Source organism: Ammospiza nelsoni, chromosome 16 (assembly GCF_027579445.1).
Source record: "Ammospiza nelsoni isolate bAmmNel1 chromosome 16, bAmmNel1.pri, whole genome shotgun sequence".
Classification (NCBI taxonomy): domain Eukaryota; kingdom Metazoa; phylum Chordata; class Aves; order Passeriformes; family Passerellidae; genus Ammospiza; species Ammospiza nelsoni.
Window position 1 is genome coordinate 4,104,433 of NC_080648.1, and position 17,837 is coordinate 4,122,269.

At 47.4% G+C, this 17,837-nt stretch overlaps 1 protein-coding gene across 1 annotated transcript in view; it reads left to right on the plus strand.

Moving 5' to 3' along the window:
- Positions 1–17,837, plus strand: part of NRG2 (neuregulin 2) — a 159,372-nt gene that overhangs the window by 133,879 nt on the left and 7,656 nt on the right. Inside the window, exons 5-8 of the mRNA XM_059483533.1 lie at positions 4,281–4,339; positions 11,844–11,867; positions 16,228–16,330; positions 17,262–17,385. Coding sequence (XP_059339516.1) covers positions 4,281–4,339; positions 11,844–11,867; positions 16,228–16,330; positions 17,262–17,385 — 310 coding nt within the window. The remainder of the gene's footprint in view (positions 1–4,280; positions 4,340–11,843; positions 11,868–16,227; positions 16,331–17,261; positions 17,386–17,837) is intronic.

Genomic DNA, 17,837 nt, shown 5'->3' on the forward strand with positions numbered 1-17,837 from the left:
GTCTTTATTGTGTCATTTTGAAGCACCTGCTCATTCACATTTTTCTGCAGCATGGATTGCTTTATGAGAGCTACTGAATTTGGCATATTTTAATTAAGATCTGGGGGTGCAAAGGAAATGTGCCTACCCCTTGCAAGATTTAGAGCAACAGCTGGACAGAAAAAAGTTTTGCTTCCAGCAGGAAGACGAAAGTAGCAAATAATAATTAACAATAATTATTGCTCTGCCCTGATAGGGGGCAAAATGTCAAAGTTCCTCAATTTTCAGCCGTAAGTGCCCAGCAAACATCATAAAAATGAGTCATGCAAACTATTTTGGTTTGTGCTTTTTGAGATGCTTTATTTGATCATCTTAGTGCATTTTTGTTACCATGTAAATATCTCACTGCAATTCATCCTGAACCCAAGAGCAGAATTGTGCAGATGTTTTCAAAATGGGGTTATTAAAAAAAGAAAAGGTCTTAAGGTCAAAATTAAAAGAATGGGATATTTTCCAGCAATAACAGAAAACAGAATGTGGACAGAAAAATCCCTGACCAGTTTTATCAATGGCATTTGCAAGCAATTTTCAGAGGCAGCAATTAGACACAGAGGGATGGAGTTAAGCAAGGGCAGTTTTGGGAGTCTCCACTCAGGCTAGAGAGGGGACAAGGGGTTGGTGCAGCCTTGGCCTTCCCCAGGACCATTTCTATGGCCACAACCTTGTCCACTTCCCTTGGGGGAGACCCATTGTGCCTCTGTGAGTGCACCAAAAACTCCAAAGATGATATTGGAGGGAAGTCCACCAGCTGTGAAGTCCCTGCAGGAGTTTTCCAAAGAAGGAGGGCCTTGGTTTTGCTGGACCAGCCAGAACCTCTTGAGTCAAAGGTGCAGGGAGAAGGATGCCATGATCAATCCCAGCTCACAGCTCTCAGCTGCAGGGAGCCTGAACTTTCAGGTGTGTCCCTCACTGCAGAAAGCTGCCCTCACCACAGGCAGCAGAGTTTAGTGCAGAAGGGATGATCTCTACTGCTGTTCCCGTCCAGACTGGGAGAACCATGTGCCAAACATGCTGGAAATTTCTTTCCTTGAAGTCACATCTGGGGCCACAGTCATAAATAATAAATCATCTTCAGCAGCCTAGCAGTTAGAGACAGGTTAAAAAAAAAGAACCAAAAGCACTGCATGCTCTCAAAGGTCTTCTGGTCACTGCTTCTGCCTGCAGCCTTGCTCATGAGGAGCCAGAACCCAGGTGTGCAGGGGTGGCACATTGTCTTGACAGCTTGTACACAAGCTTGAGAGGTGACAGAAGGTGCTCTTGTTCAGGGGGGGCATTTTTCCTGTCACTTCTCCCGGTGCTGAATCACTGAGTAACTCAAGATGAAAACCCTAGCTGTCCCAGACACAGGGGAGGCAGTTGTCTGCTGCCTTCTGCCTTGAGAGCTCCTCTCCCCACCCACGCCTGGCTGACTGCAGAGATCTGAGGATGGGCTGTATGGTAGCTGTCATGGCATCAAAGCCTCTTTGACACCTTTTTGTTTTGCTTTTTTTTCCACTTCTTACCAATTCCTTTCTCTGGGCTTTTATTTCCTTAAAATTTTCCCATAATTTTCAGTCTTCATGCAGCCTCAGTCACCCTGGAGTTCCAGCCTTGGCTGACCTCTTGCAGGTGTGCAGCTGAGGTAATTTTAGCTCCTTTCTGACAAAACACCCCTTTTTGGGGTGGGTGGGACTATTCCTTCATTCAGCAGCACCCGTGAGGCCCTTTGGTGTGCTCACAGCATCCAGGAAATGTCAGATCCCAGAGAGATGGGAAGCACCTTGCAAGCTAAACTGGATTCCCTTGAAGACTCTGTGGATAAGTTCCTAACTCAGTCAGAGGTGATGAAAAAACTTCAAAAAGGACTGGGAAGACACCTTCTCTTTTGGATTCCTTGCTCAAAGCCATCTCTGAAGGGTTTCTCCAGTCCTGGGGCTCTTTTTGTGAGTCTGTGCCACCCAGTGCCTCAGGTTTGTGCTTTTTGATTGACAATGGGGCATTTCCTTCACTTCCCAGCACCAGCTTTCTCTGCTTCATTGCAGGGAAGGCCAACAGGCCCCATGTCTGATGGTGACCCCTTGGGCTGAGCTTTTCTTGGTATGGCTGGTTCATCTCCCTCTCCTGTGCTCCAAGATGAACGTCCAAGAATGAGAATAAAGTGCCAATTTTTCAAAAATATTTCCCTGACTAGGGAGTTCAATTTTCAGTTTCAGAAATGACTTGGATACTGAGAAACTGAAGGGTGTGACTGGAGACCTCAGTGCAGCCTCGTGCAGAGCCATGCCCTAAAGTTCTCCATGAGCAGTTTGGGGTGCACAAATAGCCCAACACACCCGCACTTAGAGATGTGAGCACAGGTCCCAAAAACCCAGATGCTGACCCACATTTGGTCATGGGCAGTGAGGGTGCAGCAGTTTTTTTGCGCAGCTCAGGCCTACCCAAACTGCAGTGAAATCCAGCAAGAAATCAAGCGCCAAAGCCAGGTCAGTGATGTCCATGATGAAGCTCAGCTACTAAAAATCAAAAGTTTCTGCATGGAACCGGAACCTGGACCTGGACCTATACCTGGACCTGGACCAGGATCTGGACCTGGACCTGGACATGGACATGGACCAGGATCTGGACCTGGACCATCCCTCACCAGATGCACAGATTAGGAGCAGTTGCCTGATGCTGCTGTGGCTGCTCCCAACCTCCTGCTGTCCTTTGAAGAGGCCTGGCCAGGAGCTGAGCCACTGACATCAGATTTGGCCTCTGATTCATCTGTTTTTACTGAGGTGTCTTTCAGTCCCTTCCTTGCTGACCACTTGCGGATCACTGTGAGATTTTCTGGGTGGCATCTGAGAGTGAGGAAGGTCTGGCATGTGCCAGGTGCAGAGCCTGCAGCTCCACTCACAAAAAGTTGAAAAGCAGATGTTGAAATGCTATAAAGACAAATCCCTCTTAAGCTCAGAGGAAAGAGAGATGTGCTGAGAAGGGAGAGAGTTGTGGGACAGGGAGGTGAGAGCTGGGACTTGAAGAAAATTAGGGATCCTGTGCTGGACTATCCAAGGAATATGCAGAAGGTGTGAAGTGAGGGAGGGAGACAAGTTCCAGTGAGAGAAGTGTTTGACCTCACCAGGCTGGGCTCCCATGGCTGCCCAGGCTCACCTGCAGCTGCAGAGGGTGACAGCGCAGTGCTGCTCACCCTGGGTGGTTCTGCAGCTCCTGCTGCACCCCTGCCCATGGCCCTGTGCTCCCCAAACCTGGCTCAGCCCTGGGGAGCTCCTTATGGGCTGGTGCCAGTGCCTGGTGGCCCTTCCCTGCCACCTGAGCATCCTGTGGGTGTGGAGCTGGTGCCCATGGGCTGGCACACCTCAGCCCATCAGGTGACCCAGGCCAGGCCAGAGCCTGAGAGAGCCTCTCACAGCATGGGAGACCCCTTCAGCTCAGCTCAGCTTTCTTCTCTGTCCCTTCCTCTCTGCTAACACAGAGACTCTGCCTGTGCTTTCTCTCTAACCACCCTGAGAACATCCCTGGTTCTTCTGGGGTCACCATGGGGAGATGCTTCCCACACCCAACGCTCGCTGTCGCCTCAGCAGTTGCTCTCTGCTTTTGGTGCCTCTTGCCAGTCTGCAGAGCAGCTCCACAGAGTCTCTGAGAGTAGCATCCAGCCCATCTCAGTGTTCCTGCCAGCTGGTGCTTGTAGCAGGTTAGAAGGAAGGAGGCAGGCAGAGCAGGACAGAGCAGGAGGGGTTTGGCTGCCTGCTTGAAGACCCAAACCTAAACCAGAGCTGGAGCACTGATGTTGCAGGTGCCTGGTGAAAGCAAAGAGTAAACTCGCATGTAAAACCTTTATTTTTTCCATTCATCACAATGCACTTTTTATTTCTGACCTTAGCCTCAAGAACTGTGCCAGACATGTTCTGTGATTTCTCCCCTTTTCCCCCTCCAGATGTCCAAATGGATTCTTCGGACAGAGATGTTTGGAGAAACTGCCTTTGCGATTGTACATGCCAGATCCTAAGCAAAGTATGTCTGAAGACAAAAAATGCACCACACTACTAAAACCCTCCCGGGCACAGCGGTGGATGTAGCGTGCTCTAGTCAGGGATGGCTCTTGGTGTCAGCTTTGGGTAGGGCTTAGGGCTGCAGGTAAGGGTCAAGGCTGCAAGCAGACAGAGAGGAGCCGTGGAAGGGAGCAGAAGGGGCCTCACTTCAGCCTGTTTGGGTGTCATTTTGCTATCTTGTTTCTCTCTTTCTGGTTTTCTCTCTTCCGGTAGGTGTCCGATCGAATTCACAGGAGACCGGTGTCAGCATTTCGCAATGGTCAGCTTCTCCAGTATGTCTCTTTCTACTTCTCTCTCTCCTTGGTGTTGTGGCTCTGTGTCATGTCCTTAAAGCAGGTTCTTCTGTTCTCCAAGAGCCCTCTTCCTGTCTTGTGCACTGCCAGCTCTGTCCTAAGAGGAGCTGTGAACATGCCCAAGAGGAGAACTGGGGCTCGTTACCTCCCTGTTTGTTACAACAGGCTCTGCTTTCATTTCTGGTTGAGCCGAGTGCTGCTTGCTCTTTTCAGGCAAAATGCAGAGTTCATGTGGTGGGTGTGCTGTGTGAGATGAGCCTGTGCTGTGTGTGGAGCTGGGCCTGCCAGCATTGCTGTCCCGACATGGACTGTGCTGTGCAGGGCAAGATTTGGGTATTTCCCCTGTGCTCTGTAGGGCAAGATTTGGGTATTTCCCCTCTGCCATGCAAGGCAAGATTTGGGCATTTCTCCTGTGCCATGCAAGGCAAGATTTGGGTATTTCCCCTGTGCCATGCAAGGCAGGATTTGGGCATTTTCCCTGGGCTGTTCAGAGCAAGATTTGGGCATTTCCCCTGTGCTGTGTAGGGCAGGAGTTGGACATTTTCCCTGTGCTGTGCAGAGCAAGATTTGGGTATTTCCTCTCTGCCATGCAAGGCAAGATTTGGGTATTTCTCCTCTGCCATGCAAGGCAGGATTTGGGCATTTTCCCTGTGCTGTGTAGGGCAGGATTGGGGCATTGTCCCTGTGCTGTGCAAGGCAGGATTTGGGCATTTTTCCTTTGCCATGCAAGCAGGAGATGGACATTTTCCCTGTGCTGTTCAGGGTACGATTTGGGCATTTTCCGTGTGGCACAGAGGTCACTCTGGTGGCTCCCACTGCCTCTGGGCTTCCCAGCCCCGCTGCCGTGCCGGATACAGGATAAACCTGCCAAATGGGCATCAGACTGTGTCCCTCCTGGACACAGAGCTGTTCCTGTCTCTCCTAGGTGGTTGGACAGCTTTGCATGTGGGACTGAGCCTAAGGACAGTGACTGTGGGTGTAAATACCCTAAAGCCTTTGCACTCAGTGCTTGCCAGTTTAGTTTCCAGTTCCTACAGTCTCACTTATAGGCATAACCAGCTCATGGTGGTCAAGGTGGATGATTTTTCTGGGTCCCCATTCAGTGTCCCAGCATCAGTGGGATCCTGGTCTGGGTAAGGGCTGCCCTGGCAGGAGATGCAGTTACAGCACAGGAAACCTGTGACCCTCCCTGTGACCCTCTGTGGGTGTCCCTGAGACCCATCCTGCCCCACGCTGGCTGACTGGACCCACCACAAATGGTGGGGTTAAAGAGAGGCTTTTTAAAAAGAGCCAAAAAAAAGGCTTTAATTAGTGGTAACCAGAGGAGAAATGCCTCTTCAGGACGGCTCCTTGATTGCCAGAATGCCTCTCCCACTGCTCCAAGCCTAATTCCTGCCCTCCTCATCCTGGACTGGAATTGCAGGAGCCTCATTAGCACGTGCTAATAGCTGGCAAGTGCTGGAATTAGAGTCCCTTGCATGGAGCATACAGACAAGATGCAAATGGACTTTGTGGGGCCCTTGGGACAGCTCAGTGTTTTTACATTGCCTTTTGTTCCAAATTGGCTTCCCGAGCTGAAACCTCCATTGATTTATCCTCCCAGACTCCAACACCCAAGCAAGCTCTTTATAAAATGACAGCCCAGAATGTTCTATTTTGATCTTTCACCTGGTGCTAAAGGGTTTCCTTCCCTCCTGGGAGCCCTGGAAGGGTGTCAGGGCTGCAGCCAGCAGTGGGATGCTCACCCCTTGGAGCTGATTTGTAGCATGTTCCATGAGGTGGTGTCCAACGGGCTTAAACATTATTGCTGCCATGCTGCAAAACCAAAACAGGGGTGAAAATGAGTTTTATGTCAGGAAAATGCCTTTTGAGAGCATTAATGGCAGGAGTAAACAGCATGTGGTTTTTTCCCCCAGCTTGCAGAATCCAGCTTTTTCTGGGTCTGAGATTTGTTTTAGTTTTATTCATGTGTTAGAGGAACGATGTCAGCTTTAAAACTGACACATGTACATTTCCTTACCTCAAGTTTGCTTTAAACCACAGCATAGTAAGGTAAAAACAGCTCAACAATCCAGGCTACCTGTCTGAACTTGGATAAAATTCATATAAGAAGATGATTCATACATGTTTATAGCTGTTTTCACTTTCAGGTCACAGTTGGGTGATATAGATAGCAGCAGCACTGAAGAAAAGCTTGCACTGAACTTTCTCTTTTTCTGAGTAGGAAAAGCATTTCACTCAAGTGTGGACCCTGCAAATGCTTACCTTCTCCTTTGATCAATAATTAGGGCACAGCAGAAGTTGCTGATTTTCCATAATTCACTCAATGCTTCATCCCATATGGGTTCTGACAGGTCAAAAGCTGAAACAGATTAAATGAGGTTCAGGCATTTCCACTGGAAATAAAATAGCTCTGTCCTGATTCATGTTTTGAGAACACTGCCAGCATTTGACAGATACTTAAATAAGGACACCTATATTGGTGTTGTTTTAAATGTATTTGGGGTATTTCAGGTTTTCAGGCCTAGATTGGATCCTCCTGATTATTTAATATGAATATTAAATATGACAATGACTTTTATTAGGTATATCCCAGGGCTGAGTGGGAGTCTCTGCAGAGTGAGCTAAATTGAAGGTGCTGTTCTGGAAAGATGTGGCAAATAGTTTGCTGAATTTGGGCCACAGATGGAGATGGTGCAGCATCCCAGCATCCTGCCAGATGTTATGTGTTCTCCTTTTGGGAGCAGGTTCCTGCCTCTCTGGTTTAAACCTCTCTGGTTATTCACATTTTGCTCAGGTAAAACTCCCCATGTTCTCCAGGAGCTCAGGCTGTCTTTGTTTCTTTGACAGTTAGCTCTGGAGGTTTATTTTTCTCTGATTGCCCAAAACATCTGCTAGACCACATTAAGATGAAAATTAGGTGTATTTAGGTAGGCTTTCTCTCATGTGAGAGTTGAGATGTGATGTTTCTTTATGTTGCTGTTCCAACCATATGAGCAGGTGGCTATTGCCAGCCATTCTGGATATATATTCACCACTGCTTGAAAATAAAGAGAAAATGTTAAAGATGGGTTTTTTTTTTTCATGTCAGGCTCACACTGTTGCTATTTTCTACCAGATTGGTGCACAGAAACTCACTAGGAATTGCATTAGTGGGGTAGCTCAGAGAACCCCCAGTCTGTCCCAGCTCTGTCCTCACATAAGGCTGATGGATCAGGGTTAGGAGATAATTTTGTTTAGAAAACCTTATAGAGGGACATTAAAGCAACTTTTAAATCAGCTGTGTTTCACAGCTACCCTGTTCTACATCACATCAAGATCTACCTCAATCTTCTCTCTTCTACAAGCAACTTTTCAGGTCCTTGTTAAATCCTCCTGGAGGCTTACCGATAACCTGCCAGGCTTTGGGCTGGCTGGTGGCAAAGGTTTTGTAAAACATGTTGGCAGCTATTTCAGTCCTGGTGCAGCTGAGATCCTGAAAGTTAAACGTGGTCAGCAGGAACATTTATGTTTCCTAAGTCTGCACATTTGGATTCTTTCCACTCGTGATTTATGGAACAGTTTAGAAAATTGGGATAAAGTTTTATATTTATGCTTCCCTCTTGCTTGTGGAAACTGAAACTTCATCTTAACTTTGCTGTTTATTCATCTCCACAAATAATCATCACCAATCTGGAGGACAAATGTCATACCATTCATCTTGCTTAGTGAAACATTTTCATTTTCTACTTTGTGATCCAATTAAAATTGCAGGCTGTAGCCTGCCTGTAAACACCCTCAAACAGAGCTGACATTCATATGCAATGTCATCTGGTATATTCTCCTTTTTTACCCCGTATTTAATTCTTGGTTTCTTTACAAATTGAACTCTAATTCTCAGTTGGAGCCTTCCTCTGGTGTGCTTGGGAACACAGAGCAGGATTTCCAGCAGGTATCCCTTGGGAGAGCAGTTTTGTCTTCTGCTGCTGGCCCAGCCATCGTGGAGCAGTGTGGCTTCACTGGGTGAGAGTTTCTTGTTTTTCTGGAGGATGGTCCCTCTCCCCAGCACTCACCTGGCATCTGGGAGTGACCCTGGGTGGCCTCTGGTTCTTCATGCTCATTTGTGGTGTCCTGGTGAGCACAGGGATAAATGTACCACCTCAAGCTCTCCTGGGAAGGTCTAGATCTGAATTTTAGCTTCTCTTCTTACCTCACTTATTCAGCAGTATCGTCCTACCTGCTGTGACTGCAATACAAAAATGATAAATGGAAGATTATTCCTTTATTTGAACTAAATTTCTGCTTCCTCCTCCACCTCTCACCCATCCGACCCCCAAACCAATATTTAGCAGCATTTTGGATTCCACAGGCATTCTGCAGCCTCCATTCAGTGTCAGGGTAGCTGCTGGCCCCTGAATCACAGGGTGATGGCTGAGCTTTGGAGTGGCTGGGGAATTGCAGGGTGTTTGTGGTTCAGCATGGCAGGGTGATCCCTGTCCCCAGGACACAGCACAGGTTCATCTTGGGGTCTCCTAAAGTTAATTGCATGCTCCAAATCCACAGCAGATTTGAACACTCTGTTGTTTTGTGTTTGGACTCTTGATGCCAACCAAATTTGATTTATTGCTGCAGCACTGGAGAAGGTGAATAGCTGTGGAGCTTGTGGAACATTTAGAGAATTCCTGTTCCTGGAGATCCCTCGTGTCACCCAGCTCCGGACACAGCACAGTGTCCTCTGTCCCCATTGTGTCCCTCTGTCCTGCATTGCTCCCTGTACACCCTGGGAAAAGCCTGAATCAGAGACCTGCAAGTGCTGCTCTTGTCAGCACAATTGATTAGCAACAAAATTATCACCAATTTATGATCCTGCTAGTCCTCAGATGTCAGTTCTCCACTTTGTTTCCTGCCTTGGAGCATGCTCTGTGTCCCAGAGAGGGCATTTTGAGGGAATAGTGTGCAGTAACTAAACATCTTATCGACCTTTTTGGGCAATCTGAAGACCAAGTGAGCACAGCCACAGCTTTCACAGCTCTTTGCTAAGGCTTTTATCCTTTTTAATCATCCTATAAATCTAAGTTCAGTAGTGAGAGTCATCTTGCTTGAGGTGTTGCTCCTGCAGGAATACTTTACATTGAATGTTTTTGTCTGTTCATCTTTTAAAATAACTACAATACATCACAGTCACAGAGGCACTGCAGATGAAGTAAATGCAGGGTTTTGTCTTTTTTCTGATGATGAGGAAAAACATTTTCAGAAAGATTCAGGAGGCACATTTGGAATGAGATTTTCCCAAAAAAACCCTCATGTGCTCAGTTCAGGGAGCCTGGGGCATGCCTCAGCACTTCAGGGTGCTCAGCTTGCCCTGGCCAGGGAGGATGTGTGCAGAGCAGACAGGAGGATGATGATGATGATGAAGGTTATGAGCAAAATGCTTTGCCTATTTCCTCAGCCTACAGCTGCCATCTCAGGGCTGTCTCACCCCAATTTATTTGAGTGGTAGCCCTTGGATAAATTGCTTCCAATGGAGCTTGTTCTGTTGAAGCTGGAGAGGACAACAAGAAACATGGAGAGACTTGGAGTGACAGAACAAGGGGGAATGGCTTCAAACTGACAGAGAGCAGGTTTAGATTGGATATTAGCAAGCAATTCTTCCCTGTGATGGCAATGAGACACTGGCACAGGTTCCACAGCCAGCTGACCTGAGCCTGGGGAGCCAAAAGAAACAGCAGCTCTGACATGAGAGAGGCTCAGGCTCCTCAGGTCCTGCCCACCACCTCTGTGCTCACAGGAGTTTCTGAGTTTGCAAAAAATCATGAAAATGTTTTGAACTGCATCCATTTGCAGCTGCAGATGTTGCAAAACACCCTGGAACAGGGAGGGATGTCTGTGTGCAGATGGACCAACAGGTTGGATTTCTGGATGAAACTTGAGGTATCTCTACCTGCATTTGTCAGTGTCAGGGGAAACAGGTGTGTGCAATGGTTGGAAGACTTAAAAAAAGGTCAGGGCTGGATGTGATAGCCAGGTGGTTTAGGATGAATATATTCTGTCTAGTTCTCTGCTGCCCACCACATTATGTCCATGTCACTTCCACAAAATATACAAAAGTGCACAAAATGACTGTGAAATGTTCTTTTACACAAATGTTAGATGTGGAGCAGAGAGCAACCAGGTTTTGTGGTCTTTAAATTATACAAAACCTCAAAGAACCCCAACTTCTCCCTACAAAATCCACCCCCCCAAACATCAGCATTGGTTTGGAGAGAAGAACCTGCTTTAGAACACGTGTTTACATGTTCTGTAACAATTAGTGCTAATCCCCCCCCCCACCTAAATTTTGAACAGCACTGCAAAAGAAAGCAAATATTTCTGTGCAACAAAAAGCAGTTCCTATGGAAAATATAGTAAATAAATCTGGACATCTCCAAGCTGCAAATAATCTTGTGTGTGTGGTGATTGGGAGCAGCAGAGCTCACTTTTGTGTGTGGTGGTAAGTATGGAGAACTTTCATGTTTATGTAAGGAAAGCTGTTCTTTAGGTGATGTCTGGAAAATGACAGGAATTCAGGAAAATGGGAAATGACTAAAATTCAGAAAAATGGGAAATGACTAAAATTCAGGATCCCTGTTTTGCACTGTTGGTTCATTGGACAGTCTCCTGTGCTTAGCACTGTCTCTGCAGGATGAGCTGCAATCTTACTTGTGCTGAATATGAATCTGGAAGCACATGCTCCCCTCTGGGCATTTTGCAGCACACTAAAACAATGCAGAGCCACGGCAGGAGTGCAGTTTGGAGGGTCACAGGCTTGGGGGGAGCTTTCAGTGCCATTTGCACTTTGGGATCATTGCCTTGCCCGGGCACTCGCAGCACCCGCGGCTGGCAGGGCTGGCAGGGCTGGCAGGGCAGGGCATGGGGGTCTGTGTGCCCTGGGCTGGGTCAGGGGGGCACAGCACAGCCCTGGCCAGCCCCAGGCCCCACAGGGCCCCCCCAGCCCTGTGCCCAGCTCCTCTCTGCAGCACAGCCCCGGGCACAGCGGGCATGCAGGACCAGCCAGGGCAGATCTGCCCTGTGCACAGGGAATGAATGATTTTCACCAGGCTCATGCAGTCTCTATGTGTTTTGACCTGTCAGGAGTTGTTTCAGAACAAGTGTACCTTTCCTATTTTTTTTCTTTTCTTTTTTTTTTTTTTCCCCTGCCTAAACAGTGAATTCCATATCAGGTACTAACAAACATGGCTCATCTCGAAAGAATTCATAATTAACGGAAAGAATTCATAATTAACTTCCACTGCAATTTGTTTGGGTCTTTCTTTGCATAACATGTGAGTTGTGGTGGGGGTTTGAAATGCTCTGAAGCATACAGTGTCTCTGTGTGAGTGCTGCTGAGCCTACCAAAGCTAACCTGCTGTAACTGCACAGTGTGTGTGTTTGTATTTTAGAGTTCTCTGACAGACCTGTTTTTCTTTTTCTCTTTCTCTTCCTTGTCTTCTTTCTGCATTGGCAGAGCATCTTGGATTTGAATTAAAGGGTATGGAACAACCATTCATTTATTAATCAGAAGCCATTAAGAGCTTCCAACATTATATTTATGGCTTTAATGGGATGATTAAAAAATCAGCTGTTCTGTTCTCTTCCCTGGCACCAAGATAGATGTTTGGATTGAAAAAAAAAATAAACCAAAAACCAAACAAAACAACAACCAAAACCAAAACAAAGCAAATCACAAATTCTAAATGCAAACCTATGAAAATGCAGGTGTATTTTTAGCAGCACTTTTTTCTTTGTTCCAAGCAGCTGCGCGGTGTGTGTGGCATGCCTGGGATGTTACAATTGCCATACATCTCCATTCAACATGCTTTTGTGTATTTAACTGAAAACCTGGGCTCTTGTGTCCATCCAAAAGGTTGCCAGCAGGCACTGCTTGGGGACAGGCAGGAATTCCAGGAATGGGAAGAGAAGTTCTAGAAATACCAGGGCTGTTACAGAAATTGCCATCCCAGTCACACTAACCTCCACCAGATCCTGCAAAGGGTCAGGATGAGCTTTGCCATTCCTCCTCCCAAAATTTAGCAGCTCCTTTTGCTTCTTGAGCAGGGTGAAATTGGGCCAAGAGAAATTGTGCCATGAGACAAATTAGTCTAGAAAAACATCCCAGGGAAGTCAGGAGCTGCCCATGAGAGTGGAGGGTGTAATGCTGAGCACCCCAGTGGCAAGTTTGGGAAAACACAGCAGTAAGTTAAGTGCTTTTGAAAATATCCCCTTTGGGCATTTACCTGCTCCTGCCCAGTTACTCATAATCATATTATTTTCTTTCCATTCTCCTCAGTCTGGTTTTAGATAGATATCAAGTTATCCCTTGAATAAGCAGTTGGGAAATCAAATCTTTGAGGCACGTTTTCCCTGGAGGGTGCAAGGCAAGAGCAGGGAGGGCTGGTCAGGAGGGAGCAGAGGGGCTGGGCAGCCTGGGATGGTGCAAGGGGGTTGGAACAAGATGAGCTTTAAGGTCCCTTCCAACCCAAACCGTTCAAGGATTCTGTGATGATTCTATGATTGATAACTTAACCTAAAAGCACTGGCCTGGCAGTGTCAGCCAGAGCAGATCTTCACACAAAGATGCTTCAATTCCCTTTGCTAGAGGTATGAGGACACCAGTCTTCCAGTTGTGGATCCTAAATTGCCTTGTGAGGTCCCTGAGGTGGAGGGGCATTGACTAACTGAGGCTGGAGAAATGGATCTCCTCTAGTTTTGGCATGCCTGATCCCCCAGGACTGGTGTGCATCCCCCTGGAGCAGAAAATGTGGGAATTTTATAGCCAGGGAGCTTCAGAGAAAGCGGTGCTGCTAATGCTAATACACTTGGCCAAACCTTCAAATTGAGGATTTTTGACATCCCTTTTTTTGTTGACCTTTTGTCCTGTTCCCCATCCATGCTCCATGTCACCACAGAAGCACACACATCCTGTCTGCAGCGCCTCTCCCCTGCCATTTGTCTGTCACTGTCCTGCCTTGCTGTGACACCATGGCTGCTCTGCTGGCATTGTGTGGCCCCACGTGGTTTGTTCTCAGTGTCTGCTGCTGTACAAGTGATGGTGCTGCTGATGAAGATGTGTTTGTAGAGCACAGAGACATGAATGGACCTGCTCTGGGATCTTCCCTGCTCAAATACAAAGCTGCAGCCTGCACTCTCTCATTTCCTTTCTGTTGCTGTTGAGACGGGTTTGCCCCTACTGATTAGTGGAAATGGTCCTTCCATTTGTCCTGTCTCAGGGTTTCTGATTAAAACTGGAGGGTTTTCTTTCAATTCTGCCTGTGTGCTATTTGAAAAGTGCCTAAAAATTGGAGGATTACATTCTGCAAATGAGCTATTAAAAAATTAAAAACATATAAATCTTTGCTCAGCCTCATCTGAGGTGTTGCTTGGGCCACTCCCCCCATCTGTTGAAGAGGGAGAAATTTCTCAGTACCATTTCTCTGGTCACACAATGTGAAGATGCTGTTATTGAGCATCAGCTTTAATGAGATGTTGGGAGCCAAGCTAAATTACTATCAGCAGATCATTCAGTTTTTAGTTTGCAGCAGTGATGCACAGCCTCACACTTTACTGCTTCGTGTGGCAGAGCTGTCAGCTCGAGACAGAGAGGCCAAATCTGCATTTCTGATGAGCTGAAACATTCCCCTGCAGTTCAGGTGAAGGTTCAGGGCAGTCAGACCCACCTGAGTCAGGGTCCCATAATGACATGACCACCAGAACCAAGGCTGGGATTTGAGCCCTGGCCAAAGAATTTTGTCCTGTTATAGGTAAAAAACCCCAGCCAAATAAACAAACAAAAAACCCCAATCAAACAACATCAAAAAAAAAAAAACAAAAAAAACAAAAAAAAAAAAAAAAAACCCAACCAACCCATAGTTTTAATGTCTTTGTTCTTTCTTCCTCCTCCATGATTCAAAGGGAAATAATTCTGCTTAGGGACAAAAGTCTTTGCAGCAAAAAGCATTCCAATTGAAGGATTTTTGCTGAAAACTGGCCTCCCTCCCTCCTTTTTTGGGGGGTTTCTTTTTGGGTTTTTTTTTGGGGGGGTGGGGTTGGGTTTTTTTTGGTTAAAGTAGTTTTTGCTGAGAAGTAGCAAAATTCTTGTCCAGTGCCATCCACATAACCAGGATGTGATCCCAGCTGGTTTTCCTAATTTGTATAAAATCTCTGAAACTCCTGTCTGAAGGAGGGAGCTGTACAACTGTAATCCCAAAGATGTGCAGGAGCAAGAAATCGTGTCTGCCATGGTTGCTGATGCCTGGGATGAGGGCACCCATACCAAAGAAACATATCCTTGAAGGAGAAGTTTCACCCCAGAGTGGGCTCTTCCCCATTCCAGCTCCACCTGGTTCCTTGGAAGGGGAAAAAACCCATAAGAAACTTTGTTTATTAAATTTTGCATCTTAATCACAGGGTTCTTTTTCTTGCCAGTCCTTGTTTACCAAACTTTTGCCCATTCCCATTTTGAGAGTTAGAAAGAGGTAACCACTTTTCTTAGCACCATTTTTTTTCTCCAAAAATGCTTTTTCCAACCTAGAATGGCAAGCTGAAATTGTTCTAAATATCCAGTTGTCTGGAATGTTTCATTGCTTCCCATTCACTTTTCTTTTTTGCTAAAGTCTGGTCTCAGGGGTTTCTGGGACCAGACCTGTTTCTCTTCTGGTTTTGTATTTGAGTGTTTGGTGGCACAGGGGGCAGAACATGGTCTGTTCAAGGTATTTTGAGTGGTGTGGGGAAGCACACTGGGCACATCAACCATGGCATGACTTTTACTGCTAATCTAGATAGGAAGAAAAAAAAAATCAATGAATATTAAAGAAGTCACAAACCCCAAAAATTTTAACACATAGTGTGGGGGCATGAGGTCTTTGTTCATAGCTGCTGAGCTGAAACCCTCGTGGCAGCTCTGCACTGAATCCTTCCCTCAGTCATCCCATGGAGAACCCAAATTGCCTCTGCTGCTCCTGGCAGGGGTTGCTGGATGTTGCATCTGTTCTGATGTGGCCATGAAGGAAAGGTATCCTGGCCATGGTGTTGCTGCCTGGGTCAGTGCAAACGAGATCTGAGCATCTCCTGGGAGCTCTGGTGGATGGGAATGAATCCCTCCCTTCCAGCCTGGGTTTTGGTGCAGGTGACTGGCTCTTGTGACACTTGGTGGTGTTTGGGAGGCAGCAGCAAGCTGCTTACACTTTGTGTGTGCCTCTGAGCTGCCTGATGCAATGGTATCAATCTCCTCCTAGGGTTTCATTGAGAATCCAAGACTGGTTCCTGTATTTTAATCACTCCACTCCCTTTTCTTTGCCTGACACACTATCACTTCTCCATCCTCATGCTGCTTTTTTGACCGTTCCAGGATGTCCCTTTCAGCCCCTGCATGCTTTGGGGCCTGTTGCTCCAGGGCATGCAGCTGCTGGAGGCAGAGGCATCCTGAGCCTGGGGTCAGGGACCACAGGGCTCCTGTGTGTGCTCCAGGGCTCCTGGGCCAGCTGGTCAGGGCACCAGAGAGGGGGGATCTGCTGGAAGGGAGAGGGATTCATGGGGCTTTGTGAGATTAGCCACTGTGGGAAAGGAAGGGAAGGTGAGAAGCGTGAGTGCAGAAGGGGTGAGCTACCAAATGAGAGAGGGCAAAGGCACAGGGAGACAAAAAGGGCCTTTTGAGGGGTGAGGAAGGTTGGGCCAGCTGGGCTCAGGTCTGGGGCAGCCATTAGGCAGGCAGGGGATTGGCAGGAGGATTGGCAGGAGCTCTGCCCGAGCCCTGTCCTCTGTCTCACCCCCATGCAATGCTGGTTCCACTGCAGCCAGAAGCAGCCCAGGTGCTGGAGCCCATCAGTAACTGGTTCCTTTCTCTCCATTTGCAGAAGCAGAGGAGCTCTACCAGAAGAGGGTTTTAACCATCACGGGAATCTGTGTGGCCTTGCTTGTGGTGGGCATCGTCTGTGTGGTAGCTTACTGTAAAACCAAGTGAGTATGGGGGGCTCGCAGGCAAGAACTGCCTACAGGTTAGTGAGTGCCAGTGTTCATGTTCCACACGTCCATGCTCTTCACCCAGATGCTAATTTTAGGAGATGATGTGCTATGATACTCCCAGGAAGGTCTCATGCAGGAGGCCAGGCTATCTGTCTACCGACTGTGTTTGAATAGGATGTTTTCCTGACACCATTTGCTTGTCCCCTGGAACATCATTTTGCCCAGATAAGCAGCAGTTCCCTGGAACATAATTTGCCCAGACAGGCAACATTTTGCTGTGTTACAGGGAAAAGCTGGCCCCCAAGCTAGCAGCTCAGCTTCTGCCAGCAGAAGCACACTGGGCTGTTGTGCAGCAGCTGTGGGCTCAGCTATGCACATTGCAGGGACATCCAGAGTGATCCTAATGGAACAGGAGACCTGGGAACCTATTTTATGGTCAGCCTTCCCTGCCTGGACTGCACTTTTCTTCCTACTCAGCCTACACCTCAGTTCAGAGTGCCCCTGCAGCCAGTGGGCCTTGTGGAGCAGATGTCTCACCTTGGGCAGGCTTTGCCACTTTGTCCTTCATGCAGGATAGGTCAAGTGCTTTGTCACCAAGGCCGAGTCAGGACTCACTTCCCCTTCTCCTTCTCCCCACTTTTCTTCTCCACTGCCAGCAGGCTCTGCTACATTGGGCTGGGCCTTGCCTTGAAAAGGGGACTCTGGAACCAATTTCCCAAACTGTCCATGAGAAGGAAAGTTGACTCTTTTTTTTGGAAAAGCAGTAGGAGCTGTTAAGTGTTGAATGTCTTGTTTTGTGTTGTTTGCAACTCTCTGCAAATACTACTGGAATATTCCCATGTTGAAGACTTGCCTTCCCTTTCATCTCTGGAGGCACAGAGTCCCATGATGGAAGGGTTCCTAATAGATTTTTTCTGTTCTAAAGGAAACAAAGAAAACAAATGCATAACCATTTGCGGCAGAACATGTGTCCTGCGCATCAAAACCGGAGCCTTGCCAACGGGCCAAGCCATCCACGTTTGGATCCTGAGGAAATCCAAATGGCTGATGTAAGAGCCTCTGACTCCATCTCCCTGCATGCTCCTGAGGGGCTGTTTTCTGCCAGGGGTTTGACGTGGATGTGTATCCTTACACACCTGGTGTGCTTGTGTGTGAGGAGCAAAGCTCAAACAAACTTGAGCAAAAGGAAAGATTCTGCATAGAAACATTTCCAAAAGCAACATCTGAAGGGGAATTTGATTTTGCTTTGAAGTGCGTGATGAGATTCAGGCATTTGGGATAGGCTTGTTTTGATTAATCAAGTGTGACCCTGATTCCCACTAGGAGAGATGTTCCCAATGTTTCCCGTTTATTACTCTCTCCTGTCAAGTCCCACTTGGTGGGATGACAAATGGGATCAGCACGGCAGTGACCAGAGTCACTGTGAGGAAACATGTCATGGTGCTGTGGTCAGCTGCCCATCAGCTCACCTGCCCATGCCAGGGGTTCTGTCCTGGTGGGG